The 16,119-nt window shown below is 41.0% G+C and overlaps 1 protein-coding gene across 5 annotated transcripts in view; it reads right to left on the bottom strand.

Annotated features, from left to right (window-relative positions):
- CDK8 (cyclin dependent kinase 8) overlaps nt 1-16,119 on the bottom strand; it is a 146,557-nt gene that overhangs the window by 60,625 nt on the left and 69,813 nt on the right. For all 5 annotated transcript variants that reach the window (XM_033949371.1, XM_033949372.1, XM_033949374.1 and 2 more), the window contains 2 exons: nt 3,058-3,189; nt 2,446-2,589 (listed from right to left, as the gene is read on the bottom strand). In XM_033949371.1, the coding sequence (XP_033805262.1) occupies nt 2,446-2,589; nt 3,058-3,189 (276 nt within the window). The remainder of the gene's footprint in view (nt 1-2,445; nt 2,590-3,057; nt 3,190-16,119) is intronic.

Genomic DNA, 16,119 nt, shown 5'->3' with positions numbered 1-16,119 from the left:
ATCAAAAGGCTTATGGCAGGGGTCTCAAAGGCCCTCCTTGAGGGCCGCAATCCAGTTGGGTTTTCAGGATTTCCCCAATGAATATGCATGAGATCTATGTGCATGCACTGCTTTCAATGCATATTCACTGGGGAAATCCTGAAAACCCGACTGGATTGCGGCCCTCAAGGAGGGACTTTGAGATCCCTGGCTTATGGGGATAGACTTAGAGGAAAGGCAGGAGCAGGAAATGATAGACACATTTAAATACCTATGTAATATAAATGCACATGAGTTGAGTCTCTTTCATTTGAAAGGAAACTCTGCAATAAGAGGGCACTGGATGAAGTTAAGAGGAGATAGGGTCTGGAGTAATCTAAGGAAATACTTTTTTACAGAAAGGGTAGTAGATGCATGGAACAGTCTCCCAGAAGAGATGGGAGACAGAGACTGTGTCTGAATTCAAAAGGGCCTGGGATAGGCACGTGAGACCTCTCAAAAGAGAGAAAGAGATAATGGTTACTTCGGATGGGCAGAATAGATGGGCCATTTGCCCTTTATCTGCCATCATACCATCATGCCCTTTATCTGCCATTTGCCCTTTATCTGCCATCATGTTTCTATGGGAGAGTTTTCATTTTTGAAAAGTCTCTTGATATAGAAGTACTCTTTGTATAGCTGACTGTTTAAGAGAATCTGGATTTTTTTTCTGCCCAGATAGGTATGTGCTGCCATTTGCTCTTTATTGGACTGACAAGTGTTTTGATTAGGTCTTTTTGCATCACGTTTTTTTCACAGATTTTGCTGGATTTGTTTATGCAATAAAATCCCTTTGTGCTTGTTAAGAGTGAATTCCCATACTAAGATTGCTATTGATTACGTGTGGGCTGATATTTTTGAAGAAGGAAAAATTGCAAGAGGAATCAAATAAGACAGAGAACAATGAACAGACTACAAAGCAGCTGGGAGGGTGCAAAAGAGAATAAAATACTGGCTAGTCTGTGGACAAGAAGGGGCTGCTACTGCTGGTAGAATGAGTGATAGCTTAGGAAGAAAATTCTTCAAATGCTACACTTTTTCTTCTTTTGTAATTCAGTCCTACTCAGTACAACCGCTGCTCGCCCCCCACCCCATCACTAACCTCCTATCTAATGCAGCAAACTCTTTAGACTTCTCAGTGGTTTCAAAGTTTAGTGTGGCCCACAGATCAAAAGGTTTGGGTAGCCCTGGTCTACAGCCTTTTACTTTTTTCCACTTCTACCTTTCACCTCCATGCATTCTCTTATCTCCAACTATACTCTCCTTCCCCTCACTCTGTTACACAGCTCTCTGTGCTTCTTTCCAACACCCTCCAACTTTCACCATTCCCTAATGAATGTGCTGGCATGTGGGGTTCTGCCTTTATTACCTAACAATAAATGCTGCATAAGTAACTCGAGTTCATAGTTTATTGCAAAAACTCAAGTTACTGAGGAAGAGATCCAGGAGATACTACATTGAAAGGGAGAACTGCTGACAGGCCATTATTCTTACAGCAAGGCTGATTCTATTCTAGTTGCAATGGCATTGTTAAAAGCCATGGCCCCTGCTTACAGTTTGCCTGGGCCAAGGCACAGAATGGAAGAACAGACATGAAAGACAATTCTATAAGCAGCTGCCTAAATTTGGGTGCCAATAGTGCACAGATTTTATATAATAGCAGCAATAATTGACAGTTTTGCATGTTATGTGCTAGGTGTTATTCTAAACAGCTTGCCTAGATCACTTAATGAGGGGTGTACATGTTGGTATCATGGGTATATTGCCAAGTGTGCAGAATATATAAAATACTATCAGTTGCACACTCACTTATGCCTACCATTGCACTGTTGTAAGTAGGCATGCTTAACATTTAGTATGCCAATATGGCTAATATTCTGTAATAGCCTAGGCATATCCTTAAGGCCATTATTGAACCCTTTGTGGTACCTAAAATGAGATGTCAATATATAAAATTGCCACTACTGACTCCAAACTCGTAATATAATTCAGATCACATTTTCTTCTTTTCAAAAATAAACTTCAAAATTCACCATTTTCCCCTTTGCGATAATCTTTCCTTTAGCTTTTCTTTCATGATTGAGTAGCCTACTTCAGGTTTTTCAGGGAGGTTTTATTGGGTGGAGGGTGACGACAGGGAGGATGAAGCGATTTAGAAGATTCTTCCTATTTCCTTCACACTTCCAGGAAACTTGGACCTGGCTCTGCCAAGAGTACATGCAATGAGACTTTTTGTAGTTACCCCTACTGTAAACCCCATTCCATCTTGCCTGTTCATTACAGTCACTGGTTATGAAACATGTACCTGGCAGTCTGGCAACAATTAATTATACAAAGGTAAATTTGGAACCAATTTAATACTTACACTTATAAAACATGATCAATATTTTGCAAATACACATCTATAGTGATAATTACAACATGTACCTGCAGGAAATCCCATGACATTGAATATTCTGTCCAGCTGGTCATGATGATAAGGATTGCTAGTCTTAATATCCTCTTGTCGACAATGAAATATTGGCTCTGATGTTAGTAGCTCTGCAAATATACACCCTATAGCCCAAATATCTTTTAAAAAGTGAAAAACAGGTTGTTAAAATTGATTAGATGAGATAAAAATATCACATTAAATGAATATAAAACCATAGATTTTAACTTTTATATAAGGACTCCAGTCGAAAATGGTTGTGAACTTTGTATTGTGCTATAATACTGAAATACAAGGTTTGCATTTTGAACTTGAATATTCTACTGTATAATATGTATTCCAAATTTAGTCACAAGACTATTCAACAAGGATGGTTCACATTTTGAGCCTACAGATAAAACATTAATTGAATAAGGCCACAGTAAAGAAACAGAATTCCTTCTGCAGCAGCACACAGCTCTGGGGAAATAACCCTACTGTCTAGAATGTCTCACCTATTGCACAGGAAATTAAATTAATATCTGCAAGAAATGCTGTATGATTCAAAGTATGAAAGAGAAAATACAATTTTGAAATCATGTGTGAAGTTTTCATCATTCATTACTTACCTATAGCTTTGGTATAATGTCTTGCCCCTAAAAGTAATTCTGGAGCCCGATACCAGAATGTTACAACTACTGGATCCAAATCCGCTAAAGGCTTTAAAGGTGAATTAAATAACCGGGCAAAACCCATATCAGCTAAAAAACACAAAAGCACATTAAATGGTATTAAAATTTGTATTCTTTTAAGGTATTATATGCATACTTATTGTTGATATAGCATATCTTAACATGCGTAAAAATAAACATTTTCACTTTATTCTCTATACTGAATGGGAGGTTAAACTACATATTTATTCATGATTTTTTTTTTTTTAATTTAATAATCCACTCAATAAAATTTGTCTCAGATATTTGGGAAAGAAACTTTTCTGATTTATTTCGTTTAGCCGATCTAAAGAATCATTTTAAATCTTAGGATGTATGGGCATATATCTAATAAGAATTAATATATTTATCATAAAATTTAATAAAGTCATCCCACTATTTTAATTCAGTCCAGTAAAGGTTCTCTCTGATAACCTTTAGATCTTTATTATAGAAAAAGTGTTTAGAGTCACACAGTTGAGGAAATTGATTATTAATATCTTGAACCTTATTTTTAAAATAACATGCCAGTTGTTGCACTGATGGTGGTTTATCAGTGGGAATATTAATTATATTAGTAGTGTTAGTTAATTATTTTACTAGTTGAAATAATTTTTTTGAGTCACTAACATCTGTCCCAATAAGTTTAGAATAATAATCCTTTCTTGTAACAGCTAGTATCTTTTTATAGAAGGAAATCTTTTTTCCATAAAGATTTTAAGTCATCAGTTTAATGTTTTCTCCATCTTTTTTCTAATTTTCTGTACTCTTTTTAATGCTAATAATTATGTTGAAAACCACTTAACACTATTGTATTGATTTCATATTTTTTTATTTCTTCTTTGAAGTGGGGCTATTTTATCTAATATAATTGATTACATAACATTCCATTGTTCCATAAAGCTTATATGTTTGCCTGTTCTTGGAGGAAACTCGGGACCCAGATGATAGTCATTGGAACTGGGGTTAACGGCAGTTAAAGAATAGAATGGGAATGGTGTTTGAAGTGAATTGGGGTGGAGATGGAGGTGGGTATGGAGAGGGATAGGGATATGATGTATCCCGGAAAGGCATTTAAGATCTGGTGTTAAATGATCATAATAATTACAAGTCAAAGATCTTGATGCTTTTTTGGAGTGTGTTTCTGTTTCTCTCTATGCTTATTTTTATCTCTATTTTGTTTACTTTAATTATTATTTTAATTCTATCTTTAAATTATTTATTCATTACTTGTTGGAATATTTCATTTCTATCTCTATCTCTACCTCTGTCTTTTTATTTTTATTCTTCATACTGTTTCTTCAGGTACTTTAGTTAGATTGTGAGCCTTTGGGACAGTTAGGGAATTTCCAAGTACCTATCTTATTTATTTATTGTATCTTTAATGCATCATTTTTGTAAACCGCTTAGAGACCTCACGGTTATTAGCGGTATATAAGAATTGAATTAAATTAAATTATGATCACAATTTAAACGTTTCCAAAATAACATTGGATCTATTTTTTTCTGAATTCCTGAATTTCTTTTTTGTTAATCTTGGGGGCTATGCTTGCATTTTTTTCCAATACACAGTAAAGTCTAACAAAGTGATCAGACCAAAGATTTGCCTTCCATTGTTTTGTCCTACCTTGGTTTGCGAGCATAATTCGTTCCAGAAACATGCTCGTAATCCAAAGCGCTCGTATATCAAAGCAAATTTCCCCATAGGAAATAATGGAAACTCGGACGATTCATTCCACATCCCAAAAACATAGAAAATACAGTACTGTAAGTACTTGTATTGCAAGATCTCTCTCATTTTGAACAGTCACTACACTGCGGGTGAATTGGGTGTGATGCTTTTATTACGTTCAGCTGCACTTAGCGTGAGATGGGCGTATGTTGTGCGCGTTTGAACTGCGGGTGCATGTATTATGTTCAGATGCGATCAGGGGTGCGACGCACATATATTGTGCATATTTGATGTGACGCATGTATATGAGCTCGTACTGCAAGACAATGCTCATTTATAGAGTTAAAATTTAAGAAAATGTTTTGCTCGTCTTGCAAAATACTCATAAACCACGTTACTCGCTAGCCAAGTTTTGACTGTATTAAGTTCAGAGCCTTGTTTGAAAGAGACCCAATCTAATTGATGACCTTTAATGCGAGTCTGGTGGGTTAAAATAATCTAATGCATGTAAAAAAAGAATATAAATCCAATACTTTCTTTTCTTGAAGTTGATCAAGGTAATACTCTAATGCATGTAAAAAATAATAAAAATCCAATACTTTCTTATCTTGAAAGGTAAAACAAGAATCATATAATATCAATAGATATTGAATTTTTAAGAATAAATTCTTGAAAATTGTCTTTAGCTTGGTTCCAGTTATTAGGAGGGGAGTAAACTAGCATACAAGTTAAGGAATCACACAGTTTAGGATCCTTTATTTGACATGCAAATATTTCTAAATTTGGAGAGTTAAAAGAATCCTCCTCTGTGACTATGTAATTTTTTCTATATATCATGGCAACTCCACCTCCTTTTTTACCTATTTTATAAAGAGTTAAGATTTTGTAATTAAGAGGACAAATTTTTTTTTTTTTTTTGTATAATATTTCTTTATTGGGCAAAAGCAACCACAGACAGAACAGTAAACACATCCGCAAAAACATAGCATCCACCCAAATAGGGCAAACGACAATCACAAAACAATAATACAGCAGAAAGCAGATGGCAATAAGTCAGAACATGCCCAATACAGGAGTTTACAATAACCCACAACAACCCTCCCCTGCAAAAAAACAGAGCAACCACATAACAGATTACAAAGGCTAAGGAACAAAGACCAAACAACCCAACCCACCCAACCCCCCCCCCCCCCCCAGACCCGTGTGGTGGAAAGGCAAGACTAGAAAAGGGAAGAAAATGAATATGTAGAAAGAGAGAAATCCAAAGAAAAGACAAGAGAAGAAAAGAAAGGAAAGGAAAAGAAAAGAGAAGCGGAGCGCCCCGCCAGAGGCAAAAGCGAAAGACCCCCAAGAGCGAGCTGTGCACTAGGGGAAGCAGCACCCATCCCCCCTACAGGGGCAACACAGCCCAAGAGGTTAGCAATTTAACAACAAACTCCTCTCACGATGCGGAAGGGACAGCCAGTATCCCTTCCACACATCCTGAAATTTGGTCCAGCGGCTTTCAACATGCGTCCCCGCTGCTCTACGCTCCACAAGAGCTAAGTCATAGAGAGACAAATGCCACTAAGAGAAGGAGGGAGCATGCGGTGCCCGCCAGGAAACCAAAATGGCCTTCTTAGCCAAAAGGAGAGCCTTGAAGACCAACAACCGCTGCTCCGCTGAGCAGCGAGAAAGAGCAGCTCCATCATAAAAAAGGGCAATAGTAGGGGTACATGCCGGCAACGAGGGAGACAAGGAGGACAGAAAAGCCCAAACTTGCAGCCAGAAAGCCCTTATCAGAGGGTAAGCCCAGAACATATGCCCCAGGGTAGCAGGGTTCACAGGACACTTGGGACAACAAGCGTGTTCAAAGCCAGCTCGATAAGCCCGCTGTGGGGAAATAAACGTTCTGTGGAGAAATTTGTATTCCTGCTCCCTGTGAAGCATAGAGGAAAGCATAAAGGAAAGAGTACGCAGAGAGACAAAACAATGGGAGATCAATGTGGACGGAATAGTGCACCCTAAGTCAGCGCTCCATGCCCCAGCCAACAAGTCAGCCCTCTCAGTTGTCAGGGGAAACTGCAACACAGTGACAAAGTAACAAAGACGTGGAGCCGAATCCTCCCACAAAGCCAGGCACTGACCAAGACTCTTCGCCACTGAAGTACGCAGAGAGGGCCCACCGAGACTGAGAATGTAATGGCGAAGTTGCAAATAGCCAAAGGCATCCACTGGGTCCAACCCATATAAAGATGCCAGCTCAGCCGTAGAGAGAAGAGTCCCCTGCTCAGTGAGAACATCCCCCACCCTACAAACTTCATGAGCATGCCAAACCTGAAAGACTCGATTGTCACTTCCCGAACTAAATTGTAAATTCCCCACAAGGGGTAACATAGGAGATATACTATAATTGACACCCAAGTGTTTACAAAGCATTTTCCAAATAAGTCTGATATAAGACCAAACCACATGCCCCCGCAGCAAAGAATCCAACTGGGAAGAGGGGGCATGTAACAAAAACAAGCCGGACACAGGGAACAAAAAATCCCGTTCCACCGAAAAAGTCAGAAAGGAGGAACTTTCCAGTCACCAATCTCGAACCAGTCGTAAGCCACACGCCACATTATACGCTCTGAGATCTAAGAGACCAAAACCACCCTGTGCCTCCGGCAACATCATGGTGCGAAGGGGCAAACATGGCCTCCGTCCCTGCCACAGAAAAATCCTCAAGGCACTGTATAACAGCTCCAGAGCCGTGCAGCGCAGCCAAATCGGTAATGTCTGTAGCAGATAAAGCCACCTAGGAACAATCATCATATTGTATAAAAAGATGCGACCCGCAAGGGAGACCGGCAGAGATCCCCACAAGCGGAGGCTCTCGACAGATCTCCGAAGCAAGGGCCGCACATTAATCTCATAGAGGCTCGCCAAGGAGGAGGGTACAAACACACCCAAATATTTCACCTGTTTGGAGGCCTCCTTCAGGGGGAAATCAGACCACAGATGAGATACATGTAAGTGGAGAGGGAGCGCCTCCGATTTGGACACATTGAGTTTAAGATCCGAGACCTCCCCAAACTGCCAAAATAACTCCAACAATAAGGAAAGGTTCGAGACCGGGTCAGTTAAAAGAACCATAATATCATCTGTAAAAGCCATACAACGCAAGGAAGAATCTCCCACCTCCACGCCAGTGAGCAGGGGATGAGTACGAATGCGAAGTAATAAAGGTTCCAAAAATAAAATATAAAGCAAAGGAGACAAGGGGAAGCCCTGCCTAGTGCCCCGCTGTAAGGAAAAAAACGGGGAAGCAATCCCATTAACCAGTACAGCAGCCGCAGGGTTAGAATAGAGTGCACGGAGAGCCCTCATATAGAACCCATCCACCCCATAGCGGTGTAACAGCGGGAAGAGAAATGCCCACTCGATCCTATCAAAGGCCTTTTCGGAGTCAAAACTAATAGCCAATGCAGGCTGCCTCCGAGAGTCACAATGAGCTAAAGCAATCAAAAGCTTCGGAACAAGTGGGGCCAGCCGATTAGCTAAAATCCGAGCTAAGATTTTAAGATCAACGTTAATAAGCGATATGGGCCGGTAAGACTCCACCAAAAGAGGATCCTTACCCGGTTTAGGCAATATGGTAATCAACGCCTGATTGGAATAAGGAGAAAAATGACCCCTGTCCACGGCCTACTCATAATACCTTTTCAACAGATCAGCCACATATCCCTGCAGTAAACGATAGAATTCCCCACTGAAGCCATCGGGACCAAGACCTCCTCCCTAGTAATAGGAGAAGCCAGGCTCGTGCTATCAGCATCCGAGAGCCGTGGCAAGGGCAGAGAGTCCAGATAAGCCTGAATCTGAGAGTCTTGATTCACCACCTCCGTTGTGTAAAGGGATCTATAAAAGGTGGCAAAGAGCTGTTCAAGATGAGACTGAGCTGTTATCAGCCGTCCCCCAGAGTCTTTGAGAGAGGTCAGTGAGGAGGAACCCTCCGTGCCCTGGTCAACTGGGCCAACATTCTGCCAGGCCTGTTGCCAAAGCGATGTAACTGATACTTGTAATATAAAAGAGATTTTGGGGCTCTTTCATGTAAGAGGGCATGGAGCACTGACTGTGCCACCTGAAAATCATGCTTATGAGACAAAGTGGGGGAGTGAAGGACTAAAAGTCTACTCTCCTGGACCCTACGTTTGAGGGCCAAAATCTTGGCCGCCATCATTTTCTTCCGGCGGGCACAGTAGGCCAACACAGCCCCACGTATCACCGCCATGGCAGCCTCCCAAAAGAAAACTCCATCACCAGCATGTACCCCATTAAACTCTACATAATCCTGCCACTGCTGCTCTAAATACTGTTTGAAATCAGGGTCAGAGTAGAGCGCCACCGGAAAACGCCAGCGCCCACCTCCACCTGGGGGTCCATCCACGAGACTAATATACATCCATACCAGAGTGTGATCAAAGATAATCAATACTCCTATTTCAGCCTTATGGACTGCATAAAAGGAGGAACGCGAGAGAAAAATATAGTCTATTCTAGAGGAGGAATCATGCACTTTAGAAGTATGGGTAAAGTCCTTCTCTTCAGGGTGTAGTGTTCTCCAGACATCCACCAGATCTAAGGCATTCATCCAAGCATTGAGCCCATTGTCCAACCTCCCAGAAGAACGTGAGGACCCCCTGGTAGAATCCAGTAGAGGATCCAAAATAGAATTAAAGTCCCCCAGAAAAATTTTGTGGGCCACTGGTATCTGAGGTAGTGACATTAATACCCCCAAAAGCTTTTTGTAAAACGACCTTTGAGCACTATTGGGAGCATACACCAACATCAAAAGAACAGGTCGTTGATACAGAGTGCCCTAAACAAGTACATAATGACCCTCCGTATCCGAGATGACCCTGGACTGGATAAAGGGCACCGATTTATGGATCAGCAAGGCCACCCCGGCCTTTGCCTTAGGGGAAGAAGCAGAATAACATTGGCCCACCCAAGACTGTCTCAATTTAGCATGTTCCCTCTCATTAAGCTTGGTCTCCTGCAAGCCCACAATATCAGCCTGGTGTCGAGCTAAGTGTTGCAGTATCTTAGTTCTCTTAATTGGGGAATTGATCCCAGACACATTTCACTTCACACAGCTTCCCTGCCCCCCCCCCCCCCCCGTTTAGGTGACATCCAAAAACAAAAAACAAAGATACCAACACAGCAGAAGAATAGAAAACCTCTGCCAGGAGTCCCAGCCCCCCTCCCAGCAGCCAAACATCCAGAACATATACAACCACATCATTCCCACCACCACACAGATCCAAACCCCCTCCCCCCTCCCCCCCAGGACCACCCCAAACCCCCAAATACTACCACTCCAGAGAAGGGTCACAAAAAGGCCCAAGCCCCCCCCCCCAACCTCCCACACAGAAACCCCGCACCCAATATATAAAAGAAAGAAGAAAAAGAAATAAGGGCTAGAGGAACATCAACCCCTGAACATAAGAGTGCAGAAAACAGCACCAAACATGCCCGAGCTCACCCGGGGAAAAAGCTCACACAGTACAAAGCCAAGACTATAAGAACATTAGCTAAGGAAAACAAAGAAAACCCCAAAACAGGGGCTATAGCCAACACAGTTAGTAAGAGAAAAAGTCCATGGGGTCCCCGCGGGAAGACAGCCTGCACTCCACAGGGACTCCAACTCATACATGAAGAGAACCACCAAGAAGAGTCACCACTCCTCAAATGCTGGAGGCCAGGTCAGGAAACCAAATGAGAACTTGTGCCCGAGCCGCAGTGCTGGTGTCAAACAGGAATGGCTGACCATTGTAGAACACCCGAAGCTTGGCAGGAAACTGCAGCGTGAAACGCAGCTTTTTCTCAGTGAGGTGCTTGCAAACAGCCGAGAAGCTCCTACGAAGGGAGGCCACCTGTGCAGAATAATCCTGGAAGAGAAAGACACGTTGATTCTGAAAATGAAGATCTTGCTTTTGGTGGTAGTTCTTGAAAAGCAAATCCTTAAGGGAAAAATTAAGGATGCGAATTATCACCACTCGCGGCCTGGTCATGCCCTCCTGCCTCCTGCCCAACCGATGCGCAGGGGGCCTAGACCATGTGCTGGAAGTAATTCAGACGCCAGCCATTTTTCCAACATGGCAGGTAAGTCCGCATCCAGCACCAATTTAGGTATACAGACCAGCCGCAAGTTGTTCCGTCTGGAGCGATTCTCCAGATCATCCATTTTCTCCTCACAGTTGTGCACTTTACTCTGCAAACGCTGGAGCTCCGCCTGCACTGCGACAAGAGAATCCTCCGCAGAGCAGACGCGTTGTTCAACTTCAGTGACTCTGGCGTTAAAGTCAGCAACAGTGGTGGTAAGCGTCGCTAAAGTATCATGCACTTTATAGAACAGCCACCACCGCCTCAGTCAAGCGAGCTATGGTATCATCGCTTACAGAGTCAGCCGCGTCCATCGACCCGCCATTTTTCCTTCTCCTCCGGGACCCGATTTCAGACTGCCATGCTCCTTCTTCCCCGATTTCGTTGCCATTTCCCCACAACTTTTCTGCACAAACCTGTCCATAGGCCCTTATATACAAAAATGGGGTGCTGGGGTGGAATATTAGACGCCAATTTTAGTGCAAGGAGGCCAAAGTAGGGGGAAAACTGCGGAGCTCAGAGAAAGTGCGTCTTCCCCGCTCACCGCACGGCCACGCCCCCTCCAAGAGGACAAATTTAATTAACAATTGGATCATTAGATTTTAATCATGTCTCAGTTAGGAATAGAATATCTGGTTTCCTTCCATTTAGCCCATCTTTTATAAGACATGCTTTATTACCCACTGATCTGATAGTAATGTAATAACATCATAGTTGTACATATTCAGGAGAGTCAAAATGTGAACAGGGGATGACTTAAATTCCTATGTATTTTTTTATTATCTACAGTGGATTTCCTTTTTTTATTTATAGTGTAATGCCTAACTTTTTTATTATTTACACTTGGAATTAAATTATGGAATAGGTTATTACAATTACCAACATTAGTACATTAATAGACTTATTTGTGGAAATTGATATTATTTTATGTAAATCTAATTTTGAAAAATCTATTCCTACAGAAAACCATTCTGTTAATAAAAGAAAAAACTAAATAAAACCTGAAACTAAAATAATAAACTTAATACAACCGCAACAAAATGAGGCTCCCTCTCTGAGAAGCAATGATCCACATCCATGCAACAGTTAATCATATCCATGTAACTATTAATTCATGTGACAAGTGACAATGAGAGGCTTGTAGTATCAACTCGACCCATCATAAGGCCAACAGCTCTTCTTTCTCCAGCGTGGAAATCAGCAAGTTAGTAAAGCCTGTAAAGTGCTGTTTGATGACCTTTAATGTGAGTCTGATGAGATGGTGGGTTAAAATAATCTAATGCATGTAAAAAATAATAAAAATCCAATACTCTTCTTATCTTGAAGTTCAAGGTGAAGATTTATATCTCCAAGAATTATACCATTTTTGTTGCCTTCCTCTGAACCACTTCAAGTATTTTTATATCCTTGAAGAGATACAGCCTCCAAAAATGGACACAATACTCCAAGTGGAGCCTCACCAATGACTTATGCAGGGTCATCATCTCCTTTCTTTTGCTGGTTAGACCTCTCTCTATTCAGCCTAGCATTCTTCAGGAAACAGCCACCACCTTGTCACACTGTTTCACTGTCTTGAGACCATTATCTCAAGGTCTCTCTCCTGAGCCATGCATATCAGTCTCTCACCCGCTAGCACGTAGTGTGCTCTTTTGGATTTCTACACCCCAAGTGAATCACTTTGCACTTCGCATTAAATTTTAACTGTCAAACATTTGACCATTCTTCTAATTTTTATAGATTCTTCTCATGTTGTCCACTCCCTCCAGGGAGCCCACTCTATTGCAAATCTTGGTGTCATCTGTAAAAAATCACTTTTCCCTCTAACCCTTCAGCAATGTCACTTTCATAAATATGCTGAACATCAGCCTCAGTACTGATCCACTAATTACATTTCTATCCTTTGAGTAGATTCCATTTATCACCACCTTCTGTCGGCAATTAACCAGTTCCCAATTTAGTTAAACACTTTATATTCTAACTTTAGCCTGCTGAGTTTATTTATGAGCCTCCTATGAGGGACTGTGTCAAAGACCTTACTGAAATCCAAATAGATTCTATTCAGTTCATGTCCACTGTCCAATTTTCTGGTCACCCATTCAAAGAACTAGATCAGATTCATCTGGCATGATTTTACTTTGGTTAAACCATGTTGCCTTAGATCTTGTGACCCATTCCTTAATCAGTGCTTCCATTACTTTTCTACCTGATGAAGTAAGGCTTACTGGCCTACTGATTTATGTGTATAAACAGTGCATAAATGTTAGTGTATTCTTTACAGAATTACCTTCCTGTCTTGCCACAGTCAAGTTTGAGAACTACTACTTTAGAATACTTTTAGTTATAAAATATTGTACTCAACTCCTGAAACTTTATAATTGCAGCAGTAGAATATTTCCTGATAAAAACCACAGACTTTCACGGGTATCTGCAGTAAAAAAGTTGAGGTCCCGCTTGATGTTGGCTTCATTTTCTCTGGGCAAGTGGAGGATTCCTGACAAAGCTGTGGAGGCGAAACAGGGATGACCCTGTAGGACAGGGCTGCCCAAGTTCGGTCTTCGAGATCTACTGGCAGGCCAGGTTTTCTGGATATCCACAATGAACATGCATGAGAGAGATTTGCATACCAAGAAGGCAGTGCAGGCAAATCTCTCTCATGCATATTCATTGTGGATATCCAGAAAACCTGGCCTGCCAGTAGATCTCGAGGACCGGACTTGGGCAGCCCTGCTGTAGGATCTCTGCAATTGGAAGGTGGAGCGGATGAAAGAAGATGCTGCAATTGAATGCCACTATTGCAAGCTGTTGCAGTGAGCATGGAGAACAGTTGAACTCATAATATCAGCTAAGTAACTTTGGTTTTATTTTGTTATTATTTGCCAATTTTTGACAGAAGGGACTGTTTTTCAAATGTTGCACAGGAGATTGTGACAACTGTGTTTTCCAAGCTTTTGTTTGAAAATATTTGGGGAGTTTTTTTGGCCATATGAAGCTAAACTGAGATCTTTTTCTCCCATTTTTGGGATTGCCAGAGCTTGGGTGTAGCTTGTTTTTCTTTCTTTTTTTGTTTTGTCTGCACTATAGGAAGACAGTGTCCTACTAGAGTGATTTTCTTCGGGTCTTCTGATTACAAAGTAAGGATTCCTGTACAGTGTGATTTCAATTACCCCAACATTGACTAGTTAAATGGTACATCAGGGAGTGCTAAGGAGGTAAAATTCCTAGACATCATAAATAACTGCTTCTTGGAGCAACTGGTCCAGGAACCGACAAGAGAGGAAGCTATTTTAGATTTAGTCTTTAATGGAATGCAAGGCATAGTACAGGAGTTAACTGTGTTGGGTCCGCTGGGAAACAATGATCATAGAGTGAGCTGATACCAAGAGTAACGTCGCAAAAGAAATCTACTGTAGAGGCATTTAATTTTTGAAAGGGCGACTATGATAAAATGAGGAAAATGGTTAAAAAGAAGCTAAAATAATCAGTTGCAAAGGTTAGGACTGTAAATCAGGTGTAAATGTTATTTAAAAATACCATCATGGAAGCCCAGACCAGATGTATTCCATGCATTAGAAAGGAGGAAAGAAGAGGAAAAGAGAGACAGCATGATTAAAAGGTGAAGTGAAAGAGGCTATTAGAGCAAAAAAAAAAAATCCTTTAAAGAACAGAAAAAGGATCCAAATGAAGAAAATAAGAAGAGACACAAGAACTAGCAAGTTAGATGCAAAGCACTGATAAAGAAAGCTAAGAAAGAATATGAAGAGTAACTTGCCAAAGAGACAAAACTCTTTTAGGTACATCAGAAGCAGAAAAACAGTGAGAGAATCTGTGGGACCGTTGGATGATCGAGGAGCAAAAGGGGTGCTTAGGGAAGATAAGGCCATAGTGGACTAAATTCTTTGCTTCAGTCTTTAACGGAAGAAAATGTAAGAGATCTACCTGAACTGGAAATGGTTTTCAAGGGTGATAATGCAGAGAAACTGAAAGAACTCTCGGTGAATCTGGAAGATATACTAAACCAAATTGGTAAGCTAAAAAGTGATAAAGCACATGGACCGGATGGTATACATCCCAGGGTACTAAAAGAACTCAAACATGAAATTGCTGACCTACTGTTTGTAATCTTTAACCAGTCATTAAAATCATATGTACTACCTGAAGACTGGAGGGTGGCCAATGCTACGTTGATTTTTATAAAGGTTTCCAGGGAAGATCTGCAAAATTACAGACTAGTAAGCCTGCCTTAAGTCCAGGCAAAATGATGGAAACAATTATAATAAATAAAACTGTGCAACACATAGACAAAAATGATTTAATGAGGCAGACAGCATGGGTTCAGCCGAGGGAGATCTTGCCTCATAATTTGATTGGCTTCTTTGAGGGTGGTGGAGACAGAGACTGTGTCTGAATTCAAGAGGGCCTGGTATAGGCACATAGGATCTCTCGGAGAAAAAGAGATAATGGTTATTGCAGATGGGCCATTTAACCTTTATCTGCCATCATGTTTCTAAGAATTGGTTATTGGATAAAAAACAGAGGGTAGTGTTAAAGTCATTTTTCTCAATGGAGGAGAGTAAATAGTGGAGTGCCGCAGGGTTCTGTACTGGGTCCAGTGCTATTTAACTTATTTATAAATTATCTGTAAATTGGAACGACGAATGAGGTGATTAAATTTGCAGATGACACTAAACTGTTCAAAGTTGTTAAAACGCATGCGGATTGTGAAAAATTGCAGGCGGACCTTAGGAAATTGGAAGACTGGGCATCCAAGTGGCAGATGAAATTTAATGTGGACAAATGCAAAGTGATGCATATTGGGAAGAATAATCCGAATTATAGTTATCAGATACTAGGGTCCACCTTGGGGGTTAGCGCCCAAGAAAAGGATCTAGGGGTCATTGTAGACAATACAATGAAACCTTCGACTGAATGTGCGGTGGAAGCCAAAAAAGCAAACAAGATGCTAGGGATTATTAAAAAAGGGATCCATGGTTAACAAGATAAGGAATGTTATAATGCTTCCATTATCACTCCATGATGTGATTTCACCTGGAGTATTGCGTTAAATTTTGGTCTCCTTATCTCAAGAAAGATATAGTAGCATTACAAAAGGTTCACAGAAGAGCAACCAAGATGATAAAGGTGATGAAGTGGTTTCCCTTTCAAGCACTGTCTGTAAG

This window comes from Geotrypetes seraphini, chromosome 6 (genome assembly GCF_902459505.1).
Source record: "Geotrypetes seraphini chromosome 6, aGeoSer1.1, whole genome shotgun sequence".
Classification (NCBI taxonomy): domain Eukaryota; kingdom Metazoa; phylum Chordata; class Amphibia; order Gymnophiona; family Dermophiidae; genus Geotrypetes; species Geotrypetes seraphini.
This window is presented reverse-complemented; position numbering and strand designations above follow the sequence as displayed.